This window comes from Gorilla gorilla, chromosome 6, assembly GCF_029281585.2.
Source record: "Gorilla gorilla gorilla isolate KB3781 chromosome 6, NHGRI_mGorGor1-v2.1_pri, whole genome shotgun sequence".
NCBI lineage: Eukaryota > Metazoa > Chordata > Mammalia > Primates > Hominidae > Gorilla > Gorilla gorilla.
The window spans coordinates 101220325-101240792 of NC_073230.2; the positions used below are offsets into that span (position 1 = coordinate 101220325).

The window sequence follows — 20468 nt, forward strand, 5'->3', positions numbered from 1 at the left end:
ACCACCCTTCATGATAAAAACTGGGTATAGAAGGAACATTCATAAACAAAATAAAAGCCACATACAACAGACCCACAGCTAGTATCACACCAAATGAGGAAAAACTGAAAGCCTTTCCTTCAAGATCTGGAACAAGACAAGGATGCTCACTTTCACTAGTTATTCAACATAATACTGAAAGTCCTAGCGAGGGCAATCAGACAAGAGAAAGAAAAAAAAAGGCATCTGAATTGGAAAGGAAGAAGTCAAATTATCCCTGTTGGCAGATGATACAATCTTATATTTGGAAAAACCTAAAGACTCCAACAAATAACTATTAGGAGTGATAAATGAATTCAGTTAAGTTGCAAGATACAAAATCAACATACAACAACCAGTAGCATTTCTACATGGCGACAGCAAACAATCTGAAAAGGTAATCAAGAAAGTAATCTCATTTACTATTGCTACAAACGAAATAAATACCTAGGAATAACTTTTACTCAATAAATGAGAGATCTCTACAATGAAAACTGTAAAACATTGATGTAAAAAATTGAAGAGGACACAAAAAATGGAAAGATACTCCATGTTCATTGATTGGAAGAATGGATATTTTTAAAATGTCCATACTACCAAAGCAATCTACAGACAGTGCAATCGCTATCAAAATACCAGTGACATTCTTCACAGAAATAGAAAAAAGAATCCTAAAATTTACATGGAACCACGAAAAAACCAGAATAGCCAAAGCTATCCTCAGCAAAAAGAACAAAACTGGAGAAATCACATTACCTGACTTCAAATTATACTACAGAGCTAGTAACCAAAACACCATGGTACAAAGAAAAGAGACACATAGACCAATGGAACAGAATAGAGAATGCAGACATAAATCCGTAAATCTACAGTGAACTCATTTTCGACGAAGTTTCTAAGAATGTATATTGGGGAAAAGACCGTCTCTTCAAAAAATGGTGGTGGGAAAACTGGATATCCATATGCATAAAAATGAAACTAAATCCCTTTCTCTCACCATATACAAAAATAAAATCAATATGGTTCAAAGACTTAAATCTATGACCTGAAACTATGAAACTACTAAAAGAAGACACTGGAGAAACTCTCTAGGACATTAGATTGGGCAAAGATTTCTTGAGTAATACCCCTACAAGCACAGGGAACCAAAACAAAAATGGACAAATGGATCACATCAAGTTAAAAACCTTCTGGACTGCAGAGGAAACAATCAGCAAAGTGAAGAGACAACCTGCAAAATGGGAGAAAGTATTTGCAAGTTATCCATCTGACATCAGATTAATAACCAGAATATATGAGGAACTCAAACAACTCAATAGGAAAAACCTCCAATTAACAAATGGGCAAAAGATCTGAATAGACATTTCTCAAAAGAAGCTATACAAATGGCAAACAGGTATATGAAAATACGCTCAACATCATTGATCATCAGAGAAATGCAAGTCAAAACTACAATGCGATATCATTTCACCCCAGTTAAAATGGCTTTTAGCCAAAGATAGGCAATAACAAATGCTGGAGAGGATGTGGAGAAAAGAAAACCCTTGTACACTGTTGTACAACTTGTACATTTTTGAGAATGTAAATTAGTACAACCATGATGGAGAACAGTATGGGGGGTTCCTCAAAAAATGGAAAATTAAACTACCATATGATCCAGTTATCCCTCTGCTGGGGAAATACTCAAAAGAAAGGAAACCAGTATATCGAACCTGCACTCCCATGTTTCTTGCATCACTATTCACAATAGCCAGGATTTGGGAGCAACCTAAGTGTCCATCAGCAAGTAAATGGATGAAGAAATTATGATACATTCACACAATGGAGTACATCCTTAAAAAAATGAGATCCTGTCATTTGCAACAACAAAAATGGAACCGGAGGAGATTATATTAAGTGAAATAAGCCAGGCACAGAAAGACGAACTTCACATTTCTCACTTATTTGTGGGAGCTAAAAAATTAAAACAATTGGACTTATAGAGATAGTAGAATGACATTTACCAGAGGCCGGGAAGTGTAGTGGGGTGGCAGAGGTAGAAGTGGAGATGGTTAAAGGATACAAAAATATATAGTTAGCTAGAATGAATATCATCTAGTATTTGATCACACAACAGGGTGACTACAGTCAACAACAATTTATTGCACATTTAAAAATAACTAAAAGGGTATAACTGGATTTTTTGTAACGCAAAGAAAGGATAAATTTTTGAGGTGATAGATACCCCATTCACCCTAATGTGATTGTTATCCATTGTATGCCTATGTCAAAATATCTCATACACCCTGTAAATATATACATCTACTATGTACCACCCAAATTAAAAATAAAGTTAAAATTAAATATATTTAAAAATAAAACTAAAAAAACCAGGACTATCAACTTGGCTTTATTTAAGTTGAATGCGATGTTAAATCCTCTGGGATAGAATATGGAGAAAAGTAGAAAGAATGGGAGCCCCAAGCCTTGAGGAAGAACTCAACTGTTAGCAATAACTGAAGCCAACCCTCATTGAACATTTACTATGTGCTGGGTCTTGTTCTTTGAGCTTTACATGCAGTAACTCTTTTAATTCTTAAATACACATGAGATTAATACTATTATATATGTGTGTAAAAGTATCTATATATACTTACATATAATTATATTTTATATATAATATATACTTACCCACACACTTATATATAGTGTGTGGATATATGTATAGCTCTGTGAAACCATTTGCAAATTTTTTGAATAGGCTAAGTTATAGCAGATACAACAGGTTGGGCACTGGATATATAAAGATAAACAAAATATAGTACAGTTTTATAAGACCATAATAATATATGGTATAATAATATTTTTGGTTAAGGATTTTCAAGCCAAAAAGTAAAATTAGTTACAATGTAATCTCTGCAATATATTAGAAAAACAGCCAAAAAAAAAAGATCAATATACAGATAGTACCTAACCCATTCTAGGTGCTTAAGAAATTGGATGAATAAATAAAAGACTGAATAATAGAATTTTGTAGGTGAAAAGGGGCTTAGATGTTATCTAGCCTGAACCCATAATTTATAGACATACATGCCCAGGAGGTTGAATTAATGTGGCCATAATGGAATTGCTTGCGGGTTGACAGAGCTGAATTCCTGGGCCAGGAATCCTACTTTTTAGTCTGGTATCTTTTCCACTCTGCTAGTGGTTTTCACACTCTGCCTAAATTGGAAGCAAATGCCAGCACCTGGTCTTTTAAATCTCTTGGATGCTGCCCTGTAAGTTTGATTTTTAGTGTGTCAGGAAGGTCAGGCAAGAGGCACAGCTCTTCAGGCCAGAGGTATATAAACAGCTCACATAAAAAGACTGTAGTTCCTGGAATCATCTCTGTCACCTGCAGTAAGCCCAACTACACTGAGTCACAGGCTTCAGTTTGGGCCAATGCCATAGGGATTTATCATTTAGGCAAAAGATCCAAACTCCCCTTCCCTGTGGTTGATGGAGCTTTCTGCACAAGAAGAGTAGTTTATTGGTTCATTAGAGCTTCTTAAATGGGTAGAAAAGCTAAATGAAAAAAAAACGGAAGTTCCTGGGAAAAATTGTGCTAAATAGGTCAGCAGTGTTACCCTGTCACCTGAAGTTTGAGGCCTAAAAGTGAAAGGATTTCTTGCTTGAACAGAAATCCCATGATATTAGATAAAGTGGCTCTCATTCTGGGTTTTATCTTCAGTGTCTGGAATGATGCCTGGCATGAAGTCTCTGTGGAAGACAGTTTGAAAACCACCTTTTCAATATAATTTCAGTTTACCAATTAGGGAATTATCAATGCATCATCAAAGGATAAGACTATACTAATGTATCCATGTTATATATTTTTTATTCATACTGTTCTTAAGTGTTCAGTTATTAAAGTTACTAAATGTACTGAAGTATTTAGGTCAAATAAAAAAATCCCTAAATGGTACAGTCTTATCCTTTAAAGTCTTGCTTGGGTTTAGAAAAGGCTTTTCTTGCCAGGTAGAAAGGTCTAATGTATCTCTCTTTAATCTTAAAATATGTGAGACACTTGTATACAAAGTAGGAGAATGGTTGGATGGAATATTTTGATAAATGGTCTGGCTTGTGTAGTAGCTCTGTGAAACCACTCGTAAATTTTTTGAATATGCTAAGTTATAGCAGATACAACAGGTTGGGCACTGGATATATAAAGATAAACTAGATATAGTTCAGTTTTCTATGACTTCACACCAGTGGGAGTGGGAGGAGGAGATAGGTGTAAATAGTCATACTTCTATTTTTGTATGACTTAGTAAGTTGAATCATCTGTCAATTACTACGGAGTTCTATTGCAAGATGAGTCACTCTGCTAGGGGTAAGATGATGTAATACTTTAGTTTATTCATGGAGGAAGAGTATATTCCAGGAGAAAAATTTTGATAAAGGGCATTCCAGTTAGAAAAAGCAGAATGGATAAAGCCTTGAAGGAAGCAAATAGGATAGTTAGGGAACAGTAAACTCTTCAGTGTGCTTACAGCCAGGGCTACACAGAAGTGAGGAAAGCTGGTGAAGATGGGGATGGGGGAGTGAAGTGAGTTGACGCTAGAAAGGGATGTAGCAAATGTAACTATTATTCCAGAATCCAAGTGTGCAAAAATCATAACTTTTATTTTGTATAACATAATTTCTATTTTGAGTCCCTCTTCAGTAAATGTGGCAAAAACCCAATCTCAGTTATTTTGGGGTAGCCCTCACCTTTCCCTGGGGTGTGTCTTGGAGGCCAACGTAGTTTCAGATGAGTGAGAAGGCCAAGTGTTGTTCAGCATCATCATCTACACAGGCATTCCGTCAAGCTCTCTCGTCCTCCTCTCTTAGAAGCTTTGATGTCATTCTGTTCCTTCCGTGTCTCTCTAGGTCCAAGGAGATTCTTGGAAGCTGTTCTAAAGCCGTCCCTTCAACTCACTACGTATTTCCTTTTCTGAGGTCTTGCTCTAGGGTCTGCTTAGGTGGAAGGAGGCAGGCTTCTTTTACCTGGACCCTCCAGTGCCTATGTAGTCAGCAATTCTCAACTACTTATTTTCTACTCAGCATGTGGAAAATATTTTTTCAGTCTAAAGGGTGGAGCTTAATCTCATGAAATTTAAACAAAATATTCTGTCATGCTCAGTTTCCTCTCCAACCCTCAAAGGCATAGGCTTTGGGGACATTTTATATATGTATATCGTGTAGGTTTCTTCTTGGCTTTTATTATATATAAATTTTTTTAATGCAGCAGCAGCCCTCTCTGAAGACAGTGACTGCACAGTGCTCTAGCTACTGAAATGAGGAGATAGGTGTGGAGGTAAAGAAAATATCTGGTAAATCATTGTTGGTACTTCAAACATATTTTCTTTCATGTGTATATTGTGGCAAGATTGCAAAAGAACTAATATGATGTATCATGGATCTTGATCTTTATCCTTTATGCAGTGGACTGTCATTGAAGGTTATCAATGGAAGCACTATGATTATACTTTTGCTTTCAAATATAAAATCTGGGGACAATATGAAGACCTAACTGGGGTAGAAAGATTAGTTACAGTAGTCTTGTTACAGGAGAGGTAAGAAATGATGGGGACTTGAACCAGAGCATTAACTGTGAAGAGGGAGAGGATTTGAATAGCTCTAGATATATTTTGGAGTCACTGAAGCTGTGGAAGTGGCTGAGGTCAGCCTGGAGCCTGCATAGAGTTCTGGGAAACATCAGTGTGTAGGAAAGAGGGAGAGCATAAGGGGTCAGTAACTGAGACTAAGGGAGAAGCATCAGAGTGGTAGAAGTAGGAGAACCAGGATAATGAGGTCCTACAAACTGGTGATAACCTTCAATGACAGTCCACTGCATGAAGGATGATGGTTTTATTAATGGGAGTTCCCCTGCATGTGCCCTCTTGACTGTCGTCATGTAAGACATGCCTTTGCCCCTCCTTTGCCTTCTGCCATGATTGTGAGGCCTCCCCAGCCATGTGGAACTGTGAGTGCATTAAACCTCTTTTTCTTTATAAATTACCCAGTCTCAGGTATGTTTTTATCAGCAGCATACGAACAGACTAATACAGTTACATAGGTAAATGTGTGTCATGGGGTTTTTTTGTAGAGATTATTTAATCACCCAGGTATTAAGCCTAGTACCCACTAGTTATTTTTCCTGATTCTCTCCCTCCCCCACCCTCCACACTCCAAAAGTCTCCAGTGTGTGTTGTTTCCCTCTGTGTGTCCATGTGTTCTCATCATTTAGATCCTACTTATAAGTGAAAACGTGGTATTTGTTTTTCTCTTCCTGTGTTAGTTTGCTAAGGATAATGGCCTCCAGCCCCCTCCCTGTCCCTGCAAAGGACATGATCTCATTCTTTTTTATGGCTGCATAGTATTCCATGGCATCTATGTACCACATTTTCTTTTTCCAGTCTGTCATTGATTGGCATTTAGGTTTATTGCTTTTGTGAATAGTGCTACAATGAACATATGCATGCATGTGTCTTTATAATAGAATTATTTATACTTCTTTGTTGGATGCCCAATTTTTATTTTGACTGGTACACTTTGAAAGGTGAAGCACAAATAAAAGGAACTTGTTGCTAGACTTGTTTTCTATGTATTTTGATGGCTGAAGCTATAGGTATGGTGTAATTGGACATACAAACATAAAGGAGGCAATTTTGACCTTGAACAAAATTTTTTACTTTTTGAGCTATTTAGAAATGACTGTAGACTTAGAAGACATTGCTGAAGAACATTTATTTAAATTATCTTGGTTTCTTATCTTAAGAATTGAGAAAACTGGTAGAAACAATGAGTAGAAAACAGATATTTAGTTAGACTTGAAAACTGGTCTTCATTTGGTAGTGACATACTGGCAACAATTAATACTATATAGAGACATTTCCTGGTAAATACAGAAGATAGATAATGTAAGGTTTCCCAAGATTGATTTGGAGAGAAATCCTCACCTGACTATTCAATGTCCTGTTTCATTTTTGAAAACGTGGAGCAGAAGAAATCTCACAACTGATTTAAATAAAAATTCAATCTGAAAAAGTTTATTGTTATATTGACATAAGGCAAAGCAGTCAAGAATCCCTCTTGCATGTTTTTCTAAGCTTCTGCATCTCTTTGTTTCTTCCTTACCTTCTGTCTTACCCTTTAATGGGGTTTTCTCCAGGATTCTGTGCTTGGCCTGCTGTTTTCTCCCTATCTGCTGACCTGTCCTTATGGGTAAGGAGAGATGGATTTAGCTATGGCCTCTAGCACATGAATCCTAAATCTTTAGATCTGAACTCTCTCTAAAACTGGAAAGTTACAGTCTGAATACTTATTGGACTTCTTCAATTGAATGTGCCAGGCACTGCAAAACAAAAATGTTCAAGACCAAACTAATAATCTCTCCTCTGACCAGGGTAGCTCTTTTTTGCTGACTTCTTATTTCCCACCATGACACTAGCATTCTCCAAATGCTTAGGCATGATGTTTTGATCATTTTGAAAATTTTTACTCTCTCTACTTCTATTCTATCAGTTGCTAAGTCCTGTAACTTCTTCCTCTATAAATCTCGTAAGTACTTGCTTTCTTTTCTATTCTCATTTAGACTCTCTTTCCCTACATAGTTATAGTAGCTCAAGTCCCTTCGTCTCTCCACATTCCAGTTAATCGTATACATTGCTGGTGGCTAAACTCTCATAGAACACACTTCTAATTATATCCTATTTTGCTCAAAACTGTCGAACAACTGCTGGTCTGTTTTCTTGCACCATACCTGCAGGACCCAGATTATCTTTCCAGCTACATAACCACCTCCCTCCATCCACACAACACACTTCCTACCCCTGTCAAAAACAGGCTTACCCATTCTTCAAACTTGCCGTTGACTTTTGTCCATATTGTTCACTTTGCTAGAAATAGTTTTTCCCCTCTTTTCCATACCTGTCGAAATCAGACTCAACTGAAACAGGCCCTTTCATTTTAACATAACTTTTTGCAGTCTCGATTGTGATAATTTATCCTAGAATATATTTACTCTTTGTACATTTATAATGTATGTGTATAAGTATGTTTAACACAGCATTGCTTGTAACAGTAAAATATTGGAAACAAGTGAAATAGTTGCAACATTGAAAAAATACACACATATATATACTGACAGGAAAAAATTTGGCCACTAAATGTAAACTATGACTCCATTGTTAAAAAATAAGTGTGTGCGCTTATGTGTATATACATGTGTACATAAAAGAAAATCTGAAAATGTACACACCAAAATGTTGAACAGTGCTCGTGTGTGTGTATGTGTCTGAGTGTGTGTGTGTGTCTGTGTGTTAGGGGTAAAGTTATGAAATACTTTTATAATGTACTTTTTGTCCAAAAATGTTAGCATTTGCTAATATTGGGTGATGAGCTCACTGGTGTTTATTACACTGTTCTTTGTATTTGATATTTTTAAATAAGAATAAAACTGGAAAAATGCTTAGATTTTAAATATATACCTTAGTACCAAGTACTCAATGGCATTTATCAGGACAAAAGATTTTTCTTTAGTGGGATCTTGGAGTGATATTCCAAAAAATATTTTAATTCAAGGACACTGATATTTCTGCTGACAGACTACCTCTTACCAAATGTGGGTTTCTTCTTGCAAATAAACATCATTGAGTTAGTGTATATGTGGTTGCACACAGTCAGCAGAGAAGTATTTGAATGAATGCCATAATGCTTACACACAATTAAAATTGAGTCAGTTCGACCTATTTTTATGTAAATCATTAAGTGAAATGAGTTCGATTCATCTTTACATGTTTATTTTTAATGGAGACTAAAGAGACATAAATGGTGTATGTTTGTTTTGTGGTGGTCTAGGTGATATCAATGATACAGGGTTCTCCATGAATCTGGAGGAAAACATGACCAGGTAATTAGACATTCTCCTTACTATTGTTAAGTTTTTCTATATTCATCAAGTTGTAGAAATGTTTAAAACTTTGCATTATCATCACAGAAATTTTAAGGAGAACAATACTCTTGATAGTTTCTAGAAGAGTATGTGTAGACTTTTTAAGAAAAGAATTGGCTGCATAAAGTATACAAAAGTTAGAGTTAAGCTTAAAATGGACATATATGCATTGATCAATGTAGAATATCATATTAATATATAAGGAAATTAGAGGAGTTTAAGGTAGTCTTTTAAAATGCAGTTGAATTAAGAATCATTATTTTCTATAATATATATGTGCCAGGTGTGGTGGCACATAGCTACAGTCCTAGCTACTTGGGAGGCTGATGTGAGAGGATTGCTTGAGCCCAGGAGTTCAAAGCTGCAGTGAGCTATGATCACATCACTGCACTCCAGCCTGGGGGAAAGAGCAGGACCCTGTCCCCCACACCCCCCCCAAAAAAAGAGAGAGACAGAATAATTATTTTCAATGGCTTATAATTATTAATTTGTTTCCTGGATGTTTTCATACGACATGACAATGAAAGCAGCAAAAGAAATTTTTTTTAAACTCAACATCTGATTCCGAACAATAAAATAAAACATCCCAGAAAAAATATAGTCTCTCTATTCTTAACTCACACTGGGGAAGCTTTTGGTTAATGATTTACATATCTTGAAGTTTATTCCCCAGAACAGCTTATAACAGATGTCCAAAGGTACGTGTAGGTGAATCAGAAGAAAATGATTTTACATTACTGTGTAAATGATCTGGGTACATTTGAAAAAAACAGAATTTTTTTTTGAGACACAGTCTCACTCTGTCCCCCAGGCTGGAGTGCAGTGGTGTGATCTCGGCTCACTGCGACCTTCGATTCCTGGCTTCAAGCGATTCTCGTGTCTCAGCTTCCCAAGTGGCTGGGATTACAGGCGTGTGTCACTACACCCAGCTAATTTTTGTATTTTTAGTAGAGATGGGGTTTCACCATGTTACCCAGGCTGGCCTTGAACTTCTGACCTCAGGTGATCCACCCGCCTTGGCCTTCCAAAGTGCTGGGATTACGGGTGTGAGCCGCCATGCCCTGCCGAAAATGGAGACACTTTATCATATTTTGAAAGCTGAGGAGAAAATACCTCCAAATATTCCTGTGGAGAGGCATTGTTTTTTACATTGGGGAAAATGAAACAGAATGTCTTTTAATCATCATGTACATGCTTTTGAGTAAACATACACTGACAGTTTAAAATACATTAACTTATTCTCAAAGCATGAGTTCTCCTTGTGATGTGGGGTTTCTATTAGCTATCTCTTGCTATATAATGAATACTTAGATAGAATACTATCTCTTGTTGTATCATGAACACTTAGATAGTAAGTAGTTATTGAGTTATCTGTTAACTAAAACTTAGTGTTCTAATTACATCTTCCTTGATAAATGCATTGTAAGTTACAAGGTAGAGTTTGGGGAAAACTTGTTTCCCAAGATTCCTGATGGGCTGAGTGCTGAATTGTGAACAGCAATGTCAGAGACTGTCTGCTTGTTACCTAGCCATCTTTATAGCTTCTGCATGATTCAAACACACAGTTTAATTTGAAGATGGTAAGTAGTGAAGGTTAAAAAGTGGGAATATTGGAATACTGTATTTTATTTTAGAATGTTTGCCTTTAACCTAAAAATTAATTGTTTAGTGAAGCCCAAGAATTGTTTGCATTTTTCTTTTTTTGAGATGGAGTTTTGCTGTGTCACCCAGGTTGGAGTGTAGTGGCACGATCTCTGTGCACTGCAACTTCTGCCTTCAAGCGATTCTCCTGCCTCAGACTCCTGAGTAGCTGGGATTACAGGTGTGCACCACCACACCCGGCTAATTTTATTATTATTATTATTATTATTATTATTGTCGTATTTTTAGTAGAGACGGGATTTCACCACGTTGGTCGGGCTGGTCTTGAACTCCTGACTTCGTGATCCGCCCACCTTGGCCTCCCGAAGTGCTGGGATTACAGGCGTGAATTGTTTGCTTTTTTTTTTTTTTTTTTTTGAGATGGAGTCTAGCTCTATTGCCCAGGCTGGAGTGCAGTGGCACGATCTCGGCTCCCGGCAACCTCCGCCTCCTGGGCTCAAGCGATTCTTCTGCCTCAGCCTCCCAAGTAACCAAGTAGCTGGGACTACAGTCGCACGCCACCACGCTTGGCTAATTTTTTTGTATTTTTTGTAGAGACAGGGTTTCATCATATTGGCCAGGCTGGTCTCCAACTCCTGACCTTGTGATCTGTCTGCCTCGGCCTCCCAAAGTGCTGGGATTATAGGCGTGAGCCACCACGCCTGGCCTGTTTGCTTTTTTAAATATGAAAACTCAGAGCAAGGAAACATTAATTCAGGATTTCTAGATTGATTCAGGGTCTGTTTTTCAAGACAATACTCGTGTTTTTTAATGCTAGAATTTACATTGGAAGGGCCACTATTTGATTCGTTAAGAATTTTAGGATAAATCACGATGGCCAGTTGGGCAAATGAAATAAAACTACTTTTTAAAAATTTCAGTTGTCTCTTGGCATCTAAACTCTACTAGATTAATAGCCCAAGGGATAATCCCTAGCCCAAAAGGCCAAGGGATTATTTCCATTTCTTGATCCCACTTTCTGACAAGTTCTGTCACTTCTTTTCATCCCCAATGTACAGAGACCAACCCAATGCACTTATCAACTGATGCTGATGTAATAAAAATATTACAGTGGTGGGTCTTACCTGATGCTGTGATTCCCCAATATACCACACCATCTTTCACAGTAACTGGCATTCTCTGAGTGCTTACTATGTGCTGGGCACTGGTCCAAGTATATTTCATGCATGAGTATTTTTATCTCTGTTTTACTAATTAGAAAACTGAGGCTTAGAAAAGTTAAGCAGCTTGCCTAAGATTACATAACAGTGAAGTGAAGAGCTGGGATTTGAGCCAAAGCAGAAATCATTCTTAACCATTCCACCATATTGGTGCAAACATAGTTGGATGGTGACTATCAACTCTGCTTGTTACAACCCCTTCTTATTTGTTAAGGATGGCGAGATACCCAGATAAGTGAAAAAATAGGAATGAGTGGTCTCTTTGGAAAAGGTACATTGATTAGGAAACAGAGAGCATGTGCAGTGTTCTTGTTGTTTTTCAGGTATGCCTATTATTACAGTGGAATTGGTGCTGGGGTGCTGGTTGCTGCTTACATTCAGGTTTCATTTTGGTGCCTGGCAGCTGGAAGACAAATACACAAAATTAGAAAACAGTTTTTTCATGCTATAATGCGACAGGAGATAGGCTGGTTTGATGTGCACGATGTTGGGGAGCTTAACACCCGACTTACAGAGTAAGTATTTAGTTTAATGTTGAACTTGGATGTGGTTCTTATTCTTAGTAAAATGAAATAGATGTCATCACATCTGTTAGGAGGTGTTAGTGTATCATTCAAAGGTACTTATGAGACAAAATTCCTTCTAAGCAGCAACAATGTCGTGTGCATCATTTTGTTCCCAGTGCCTTGACAGGGTATGGGGGGACCTGCATGACTAGCATTAAATGAAGGACTGGGCTTTGCCAGAATGAAGAAATCCTCTGAGAATGTGCAGTAGAGCAAAACAAGATACTTTCTGAGGAAATTTCTGAGCAATTTGAAATTCCTAGGTTGAATACTTCTTGTGTACATGATGTCCATTTCCTGGGGCCATGTGGGCTATGGATTTTTGTTGTTAATGACAAATATCCTAGTAGAAACTTCTACCCTGCTAAATAAAACAAAGCATAGGCACAAAATACTCTAGCCATAAACTACCCTACACTCAAAACAGGCTTCACGAGAAAAGTTGATGTTTACAATTCTGACAATTATTTCTAACACTATCTGTTCTTTTAGTGATGTCTCCAAGATTAATGAAGGAATTGGTGACAAAATTGGAATGTTCTTTCAGTCAATGGCAACATTTTTCACTGGGTTTATAGTAGGATTTACACGTGGTTGGAAGCTAACCCTTGTGATTTTGGCCATCAGTCCTGTTCTTGGACTGTCAGCTGCTGTCTGGGCAAAGGTAGGTGAAGCCTGTGAATCCAGATTTTGAACTGCACCTTCTCCCTTCCTGCTCTCACCCTACGGAAAGATCTTTTTACTACATGATGACTCTGATTCTGTACTTGTTACTTTTACGTTTTCTGTTCAAAATCAGCTGGATAAGCATATCCAGCCTCACTGAGTACTACCCCTGCCAAGACTCCATGCTGTTCTTGACCATGTGATTATTTGGGGAAGGGATGAAAAAGAAGAATGTAGCTCTCGTATCTACCTTCTGCCTTTGTAAGAAAATGAGCAAATAAACAAACAAAAACAAAAACAAAACAAAACAAAAAAAAAACTTGAACTCCAAAGAACCATGCTCTCTAGTGGATGATGCCCCATTCACACGGCAAGTAGAGACTCAAGTTTAGTGAACAACAGATGTCCCATTCAATTAACATTTTTTTTTTACTTTAATGTTTTTGGCTTTCTAGATTTTTGTTTAAGTTTTAAATTGATTTTACAGTTTTGTCAGCATTCAAACACAGTTAAATTTTTGGTTATAAAATAATTTAAGAAAATAGATACTTTCTAGTCCCTAAGGATGCATATAAATCCTTGGCCTTCAGCTCTCTCTCCTGTCATGAAGGCAGAGAGGTAGAAGTGGCCCTCTCTACCCCAGCACACGTTTCCAGTGATCTTTTAAAACTTATTTTCCATTTCAAGGTGAACATGGTGTTAATTTTAAACTGATTTGATATGAGTGTATTTTCAGTAGAGAAATTGGCCCAGTATGTAATTTTGGTGGAGTTCAGCACAACTTAGAGAAGGCAATATAAATTCATGTAGCAAAAGTAATGAATGGACAACCAAAACCAAGCATCACACAAAATAAGTCAGGCAGTAAGTATTAAGAAACTTTAGAAATTTTAACCTGTATAATGGATATTATTTTGTTTCTGCAAATAATAATTATCATTTATTGAGCATTTATTGTCATGCAAATACCTGTGTTATCTTTCTGAAGTACAGGTATTATCTCACTTTACAGAGAAAGAAACTGAAGTTCTCAGGTCTCTGTTAATTTTTTGCTCAGAGTAACATAGAGTTCAAATAATGTTTCTGGGGATTATCAGTTAACTAAAATATTTGGCAAAAGCTTCTTGTCAATTGATTTTTCTGTATACTAGAATGTTAAGCAAGTTAGGTGGCAAACTCGTCACATCAGTATTTGTTGAAAAATTACTTAAAATGTTTTGATGTCTGTTTTAAGATTAAAAACAGACCATGAGTTAATCTTTTAATGATTAATTATGCATTGCTTCACATGCCATTTATTTAGTAAAAGGAGCCCCAGGCTGGCTGCTAGAGACCTAAGCTTTAATCCTCACTCAGCATTACACTTTTGGTATCATTTCAAACAAATTTCTTAAATTCTTTGGATGTCAATCATATTAAAAAAGAAATGTAGTTCACTCTGTGTCTGGGAAGCCTCTTTGTGTCTGTGAGCCTGAGGCTCTACCTTCAAACCTAGAGACACAGAAGCAAATAGATATAGCAGAAAGGGACCCAATCACAGCAAGTGACCTGGCCCAGGAAGCCTCTTTTGTATTTTGTGCCCAAGACTGTCTTCCCAGCACCCAGAGACACTGGGCCACTAGAGGGCATTGGTACAGGAAACCACCACACTCTTCCCGACCTGGCAGTCTGATCTTGAAAAACCACTTTCACTCCCTCAAGCAGCAGAAGCAGGGGCCAGTGGGAGCCCCAGAAGCTTCACATAAGTCAAGCCGACCAAAATAATACTACAAACACTCTGAATATTAAACCGCTCCTGGAACCACAGCTCACAAAAGTAGGCCAATACTACCATGCTAAACTTCAATGGAACAACTGCCGGCTAGAGTAAGGCAGGTTTATTTTATTTTAACTTTTTAAAACTTTTATTTTAAGTTCAGGGGTGTAAGTGCAGGTTTGTTCCATAGGAAACTTGTGTCATGGGCGTTTGTTATACAGATTATTTCATTACCCAAGTATTAAGCCTAGTACCCATTAGTTATTTTTAATGACTGTCTCCCTCCTCCCACTCTCCACCCTCTAATAGGCCCCAGTGTGTGTTGTTCCGCTCTATGTATCCATGTGTTCTCATCATTAGCTCCCACTTATAAGTGAGAACATGCAGTATTTAGTTTTCTGTTCCTGAGTTAGTTTGCTAAGGATAATGGCCTCCAGCTCCATCCATGTCCCTGCAAAGGACATGATCTCTTTTTTTTATGGCTGCATATTATTCCGTGGTATCTATATACCACATTCTTTTTTTATCCAGTCTATCACTGATGGGCATTTAGGTTGATTCCATCCTTGTTTTGTGCCAGTTTTCAAGGGGAATGCTTCCAGCTTTTGCCCATTCAGTATAATGTTAGCTGTAAGTTTGTCATAGATGGCTTTTATTATTTTGAGGTGTGTTCCTTTAATACCTTGTTTGTTGAGAGTTTTGATCATGAGTGGATGTTGCATTTTATTGAAAGACTTTTTGCATCTATTGAGATAAGCATGTGCTTTTGTTTATGTGATGAATCACATTTATTGATTTACATCTGTTGAGCCAAACTTGCATCCTGAGGATAAAGCCTACTTGATCATGGTAGATAAGCTTTTTGATGTGCTGCTGAATTCAGTTTGCCAGGATTTTGTTGAGGATATTTGTATCCATGTTCATCAAGGATACTGGCCCAAAGTTTTTTTGTTGTTGTATCTCTGCCAGGTTTTGGCATCAGAATTATGCTGGCCTCATAGAATGGGTCAGAGAGGAGTCCTTCCACCTAAATTTTTTGGAACGTTTTCAGTAGGAATGGTATCAGCTCTTCTTTTTACATTTGGCAGAATTCAGCCATGAATTCTTCTGGTCCTGGGCTTTTTTAGGGGGTGGTAAGCTATTATTACTGCCTTAACTTCAGAACCCTTTATTGGTCTGTTCAGGGATTCTATTTCTTCCTGGTTCAGTCTTGGGGGGATGTATGTGTTCAGTAATTTATCCATTTATTCTAGATTTTCTAGTTTATGTGCACAGAAGCATTCATAATATTCTCTGATGGGATCCCTGTGACTGAATTGTTCTGCATCATGACTGTGTTGTGTACTACCATGTCCAGCTAGTTTTTAATTTTTTTGTAGAGATGGAGTTTCTATGTGTTGCCCAGGCTGGTCGTGAACTCTTGGCCTCAAGTGATTCTCCCACTTGTCACCCCAAAGTCCTGGGACTATAGGTGTGAGTCATCACACCTGGCCTTTTCATATCCTTGATAATAGGATGGGTTAGAGGGTCTTTTTTTTTTTTTCTTTTCACAGACATGATCTCCTGAAAAACACAACACTTAATGAAGATTCAACCATACTTTTGTCTGCTTATAATGATGGAAGGTCATAGAAGGAAAAGGGAGCTAGATTTGTAGAATTCATTGTGGTGTTTGATATATTAATAATAAATTAAAATAACATTTTTAAAAACTCCTAACTTTAAAGTATTTCTTTAAAGTATCACTTTGAAGTGATCTTCCTATTTTTGGTTGCCTCCATTGTGGCAATTGTTGTGGCACCATGAGGTTTCAGAAGGAGCAGAAAAACATTCCTAAAGCATGTTGTATGAGCCTCCTCTATTTTACAGATGTTTGTTAAGGGATGGCGCTGGCCACCCTATCTCAGACCTCCTACCGTGAATGGTTCTGCAAATATGGTGGGACAGCCCCAGGAAGATTGCTTTGAGAAGTCAGGAATGTCTAGTGAATCAATGGAGTATTATTTTGGGTACTAAAGAGGCTAGGTACGTGCAGCACAATGTCTGCACTTAGAACATAACTAATCAATGTTCATTTGCCTTCATCCACCCATTCCTCTAGCTGTCATAGCTCCTTTTACTTTCACACACAGGAAAGGGAGAAATCCACTGTCAAAACCCAAGCAACTTTGAGCTTTTTATGCCAAGAAGGGATAGATCAATGTTACTTACATAAATGAGTCCACAAGTGCCTACGAATTTTTTATTGAAAGAATATAGTTCTATTTAATCAGAATTTTTAAAATAAATTGGTTTTGTGTAATTTTGGGGGAGGGCTGGGGAGGACAGGGTCTCACTCTGTTGCCCAGGCTGGACTGCAGTGGCACAACCACTGCTCACGGCAGCCTCGTCCTCCTAGGCTCAAACGATCCTCCCACCTCAGCCTCCTGAGTAGCTGAGACAATAGGCATGTGCCACCACACTTAGCTAATTTTTAAATTTTTTGTAGAGGCGGGGTCTTGCCATGTTGCCCAGGCTGGTCTAGAATTCCTGGGCTCAAGCAATTATTCATCTTTGGCATCCTAAAATGTTAGGATTACAAGTGTGAGCCACCACACCTGGCCTGTCATGTGTAATCTTTATTTAGGTAGTTGACCACTTCAGCATTCTAGGTACAATAACGTTAGTCCTTTTCCTATTGCAATTGATCCAGCTTTCATAATAGGACCCTCTGGGACCCAAGTTCATGCATCAGTGGCTGGTTTCAGGGAGAGGTTTACTTCAGTGGCTGTTAATACAGACCAAAGGCAAGTAAAAGACAGATTTTGCTCTACACATGCATTAATGTATAAGCAGCATTTATGTATACATTTATTTTTACTTTACAAAAGATAAAATTAACGTGTTTTTTTCATGATCCAAAATTGTATTTTTAAACAGATACTATCTTCATTTACTGATAAAGAACTCTTAGCTTATGCAAAAGCTGGAGCAGTAGCTGAAGAGGTCTTGGCAGCGATTAGAACTGTGATTGCATTTGGAGGACAAAAGAAAGAACTTGAAAGGTTTGAGTTTCTTTTTTAAATGGATAGATATGTTAAATTCTGTCTTCTCAAATGCCCTTCAGATTGATAGTGTTAATTATAAGCATTTTCTGCCATATATATGTTTTCTTAAATAGCTTAATGGATATATTACAGCATAACTAATATTTTGGAGAAGTTGCAATTCTAATTGTACTTTTCTTTTATCTGCTAATTCAAAGAGTTTTCTAGATGGGCAATAACATAAAAATAGTTTCCTAAGACTGAAATGTATTTTTTACCTCTGATTTTTTTCCTCTATCAAGTTAATTAGTGATTCTCTAAGATTGACTGAGTATTTTGTGTAAGATCTATGGGGACATTTTAATCTGTGGTTCGTTTTCCTTTCTGCCCCTATTCAGCTGACATATGCTACATGATTTGGAAGATAAAAATATAACCAAAAAGCACTTATGTGTACAAAAGTTCAAAATCTGTTATATTATGTGTTGTTTAGTATTATGCTTACAACTGTTCTCTTTTATTAGATTTCTGAAAGCATAGATGGTAATTTATTGAAATTTAGAATATAAATCAGATTACTGATTTCTAAGCAGCAACAGATTTTATGTAAAATTGAATATAAATTATAATATTCTGATGCTATAACACTTGAATCTTATGAATATACATATCTTTGAAAGTATGAAAAAGTAAACTGTATTGGTTAAGGGGGTTATACATTGTTTGGTACAGCCATAAAGAAAACCAAGGGAATTTTCAGAAATCAGAATAATGGTTAGCTCTGGGGAAGATGAGAAGTTGTGTGAGGAGAGCCGAACACACAGCAGGGGATTCTGTGGTTCTGGCAGTGTTCTGTTTCTTGATCTCAGGTATACTTACATGAGTATTCATTGCATAATTTTTTTAACTGTGCATATGTGTTTGGAGTACTTTTGTTCTATGGTATATTCACACATATAAATATATGTCTTCTGAGAATAATTTATAATGGTTAAGTGCCATAGTTCAAAGGAAAGCAATATCTATGTTCCATTTTGATTTTTGCTAAAGTCTTTGCTTTTGCTTTAAAAGATGTCTGGCTAATAAAATGAGGAGTCCTGCTTAATGACTGAGCAAATATTCAATGAAATAAATCCCCAGCTCTCATGGAGCTTAAATTCTAATGGGAGTGGTAAGGTTACAGACAATCACAAATAATCAAATAGGTAATACACCAGTTGGGGTAAATATTATTTGGGGAAATAAAATAAGAGAATCATGAGGATACTATTTAGATAAGTTATTCAGAAAAATATTTTCTGATTAGTTGATATTTGAGCAGAGACATAATGAAGTTTTGAGTTTGGAATTCTTTTCCAGTTTTCCTCAGAGAAAAGGTGGACCAGAAAAATAATATGCCCAACAGCCCAACAGCATTGGAAGACAGACAAAACTTAACAGCTTCTTCCTGGTTTCTCAGCTGGAGGAAAACATCTCCCCATAGAAGTTAGATTCTCAGGCCTGACTGCTGTCTGCAATTGGGGTCTGAATTTATACTACTCTGTGAACTAGGAAACAATCTCTCTCCAAAGCTGAGGATTTCACATTAAAAATGAGTCCTAATCCAGTGATACCAGAGTATCTGGTAGAAGAAATACAAAATTATTGAAAATTAAAGAACTAAACATCTAAATCAAGAAGTTAGAGAAAGAAAAATAAAATATTAGAAGGAAATAATAAGGGTAAGAGCAAAAATTAATTTAATAGAAAATAAAGGCAAAAGAGTGGAAGATTGACAAATCCATACACTAATTCTTTAAAAAGACTTATAAATAACTATTTTATATGTTTAATCAGGAACAAAAAAAGAATGAATAGGGAAAACTTGTAACAGATTAAAAAATCTATTTTTAAATTGCAGCTTTATACCAATAAATTTAAAAACCCTCATGATATAGATAATATGCTAGAAAAATGTAGGTTAAAACTCTCACTTAAGAAGGAGAAAATCTGAGTAAACCCATAATCATTAAAAGAATTGAATTCAAAGTTAAAAATCTCCATTTTCCACTGCTTCTCTCCCACAAGCAGAAATCACAAAACAAGTCTGGATAATTTTGTAGGCAAGTTCTACCACAACTTCAAGAAAGAGATAACCCTATCTTACATAAATTGTTGCAGAAAATGGAAAAAAAAAAAGTTGTGAGTTCATTTTATGGGGCTAGTGTAACTTTGATACTATACTACCAGGCAGATATAATATGAGAAAGGAAAACTAAAGGACAGTTTCACCTAAAACATAGATGCAGAAATTATAAATAAATAAATAATTAGCTAAATAAATCCATGTGAAAAATACCAAATTGAAAACATCCTGAACATGTGGGCTTTATCCTATGAATGGAAAGATGGTTTTAACATTAGGAAATCTGTTAATATAATTAACCATATTAATAGACTAAAAGAAAAAATTTGTTGTGATGTAAGGGGAAAAGCATGAATTATATATGATTCATGACAAAAACTCGTAAAACTAGGAATAAGAAACAACCTTCTTAATATATTAGAGACCCACAGGAAACATTTAGTGGTGAAACATTAAAAACATTTTAACACTTAAAATAATGAATGAAATAAATACATACTATGTTGTCTGTCAATTTAAAAAATAAAAAACAA

At 36.5% G+C, this 20468-nt stretch overlaps 1 protein-coding gene across 2 annotated transcripts in view; it reads left to right on the plus strand.

The window, feature by feature from the left end:
- Positions 1-20468, plus strand: part of ABCB1 (ATP binding cassette subfamily B member 1) — a 208432-nt gene that overhangs the window by 133165 nt on the left and 54799 nt on the right. For both annotated transcript variants that reach the window (XM_055346829.2, XM_063708642.1), the window contains exons 5-8: positions 8881-8932; positions 12120-12311; positions 12855-13026; positions 17704-17828. In XM_055346829.2, the coding sequence (XP_055202804.1) occupies positions 8881-8932; positions 12120-12311; positions 12855-13026; positions 17704-17828 (541 nt within the window). The remainder of the gene's footprint in view (positions 1-8880; positions 8933-12119; positions 12312-12854; positions 13027-17703; positions 17829-20468) is intronic.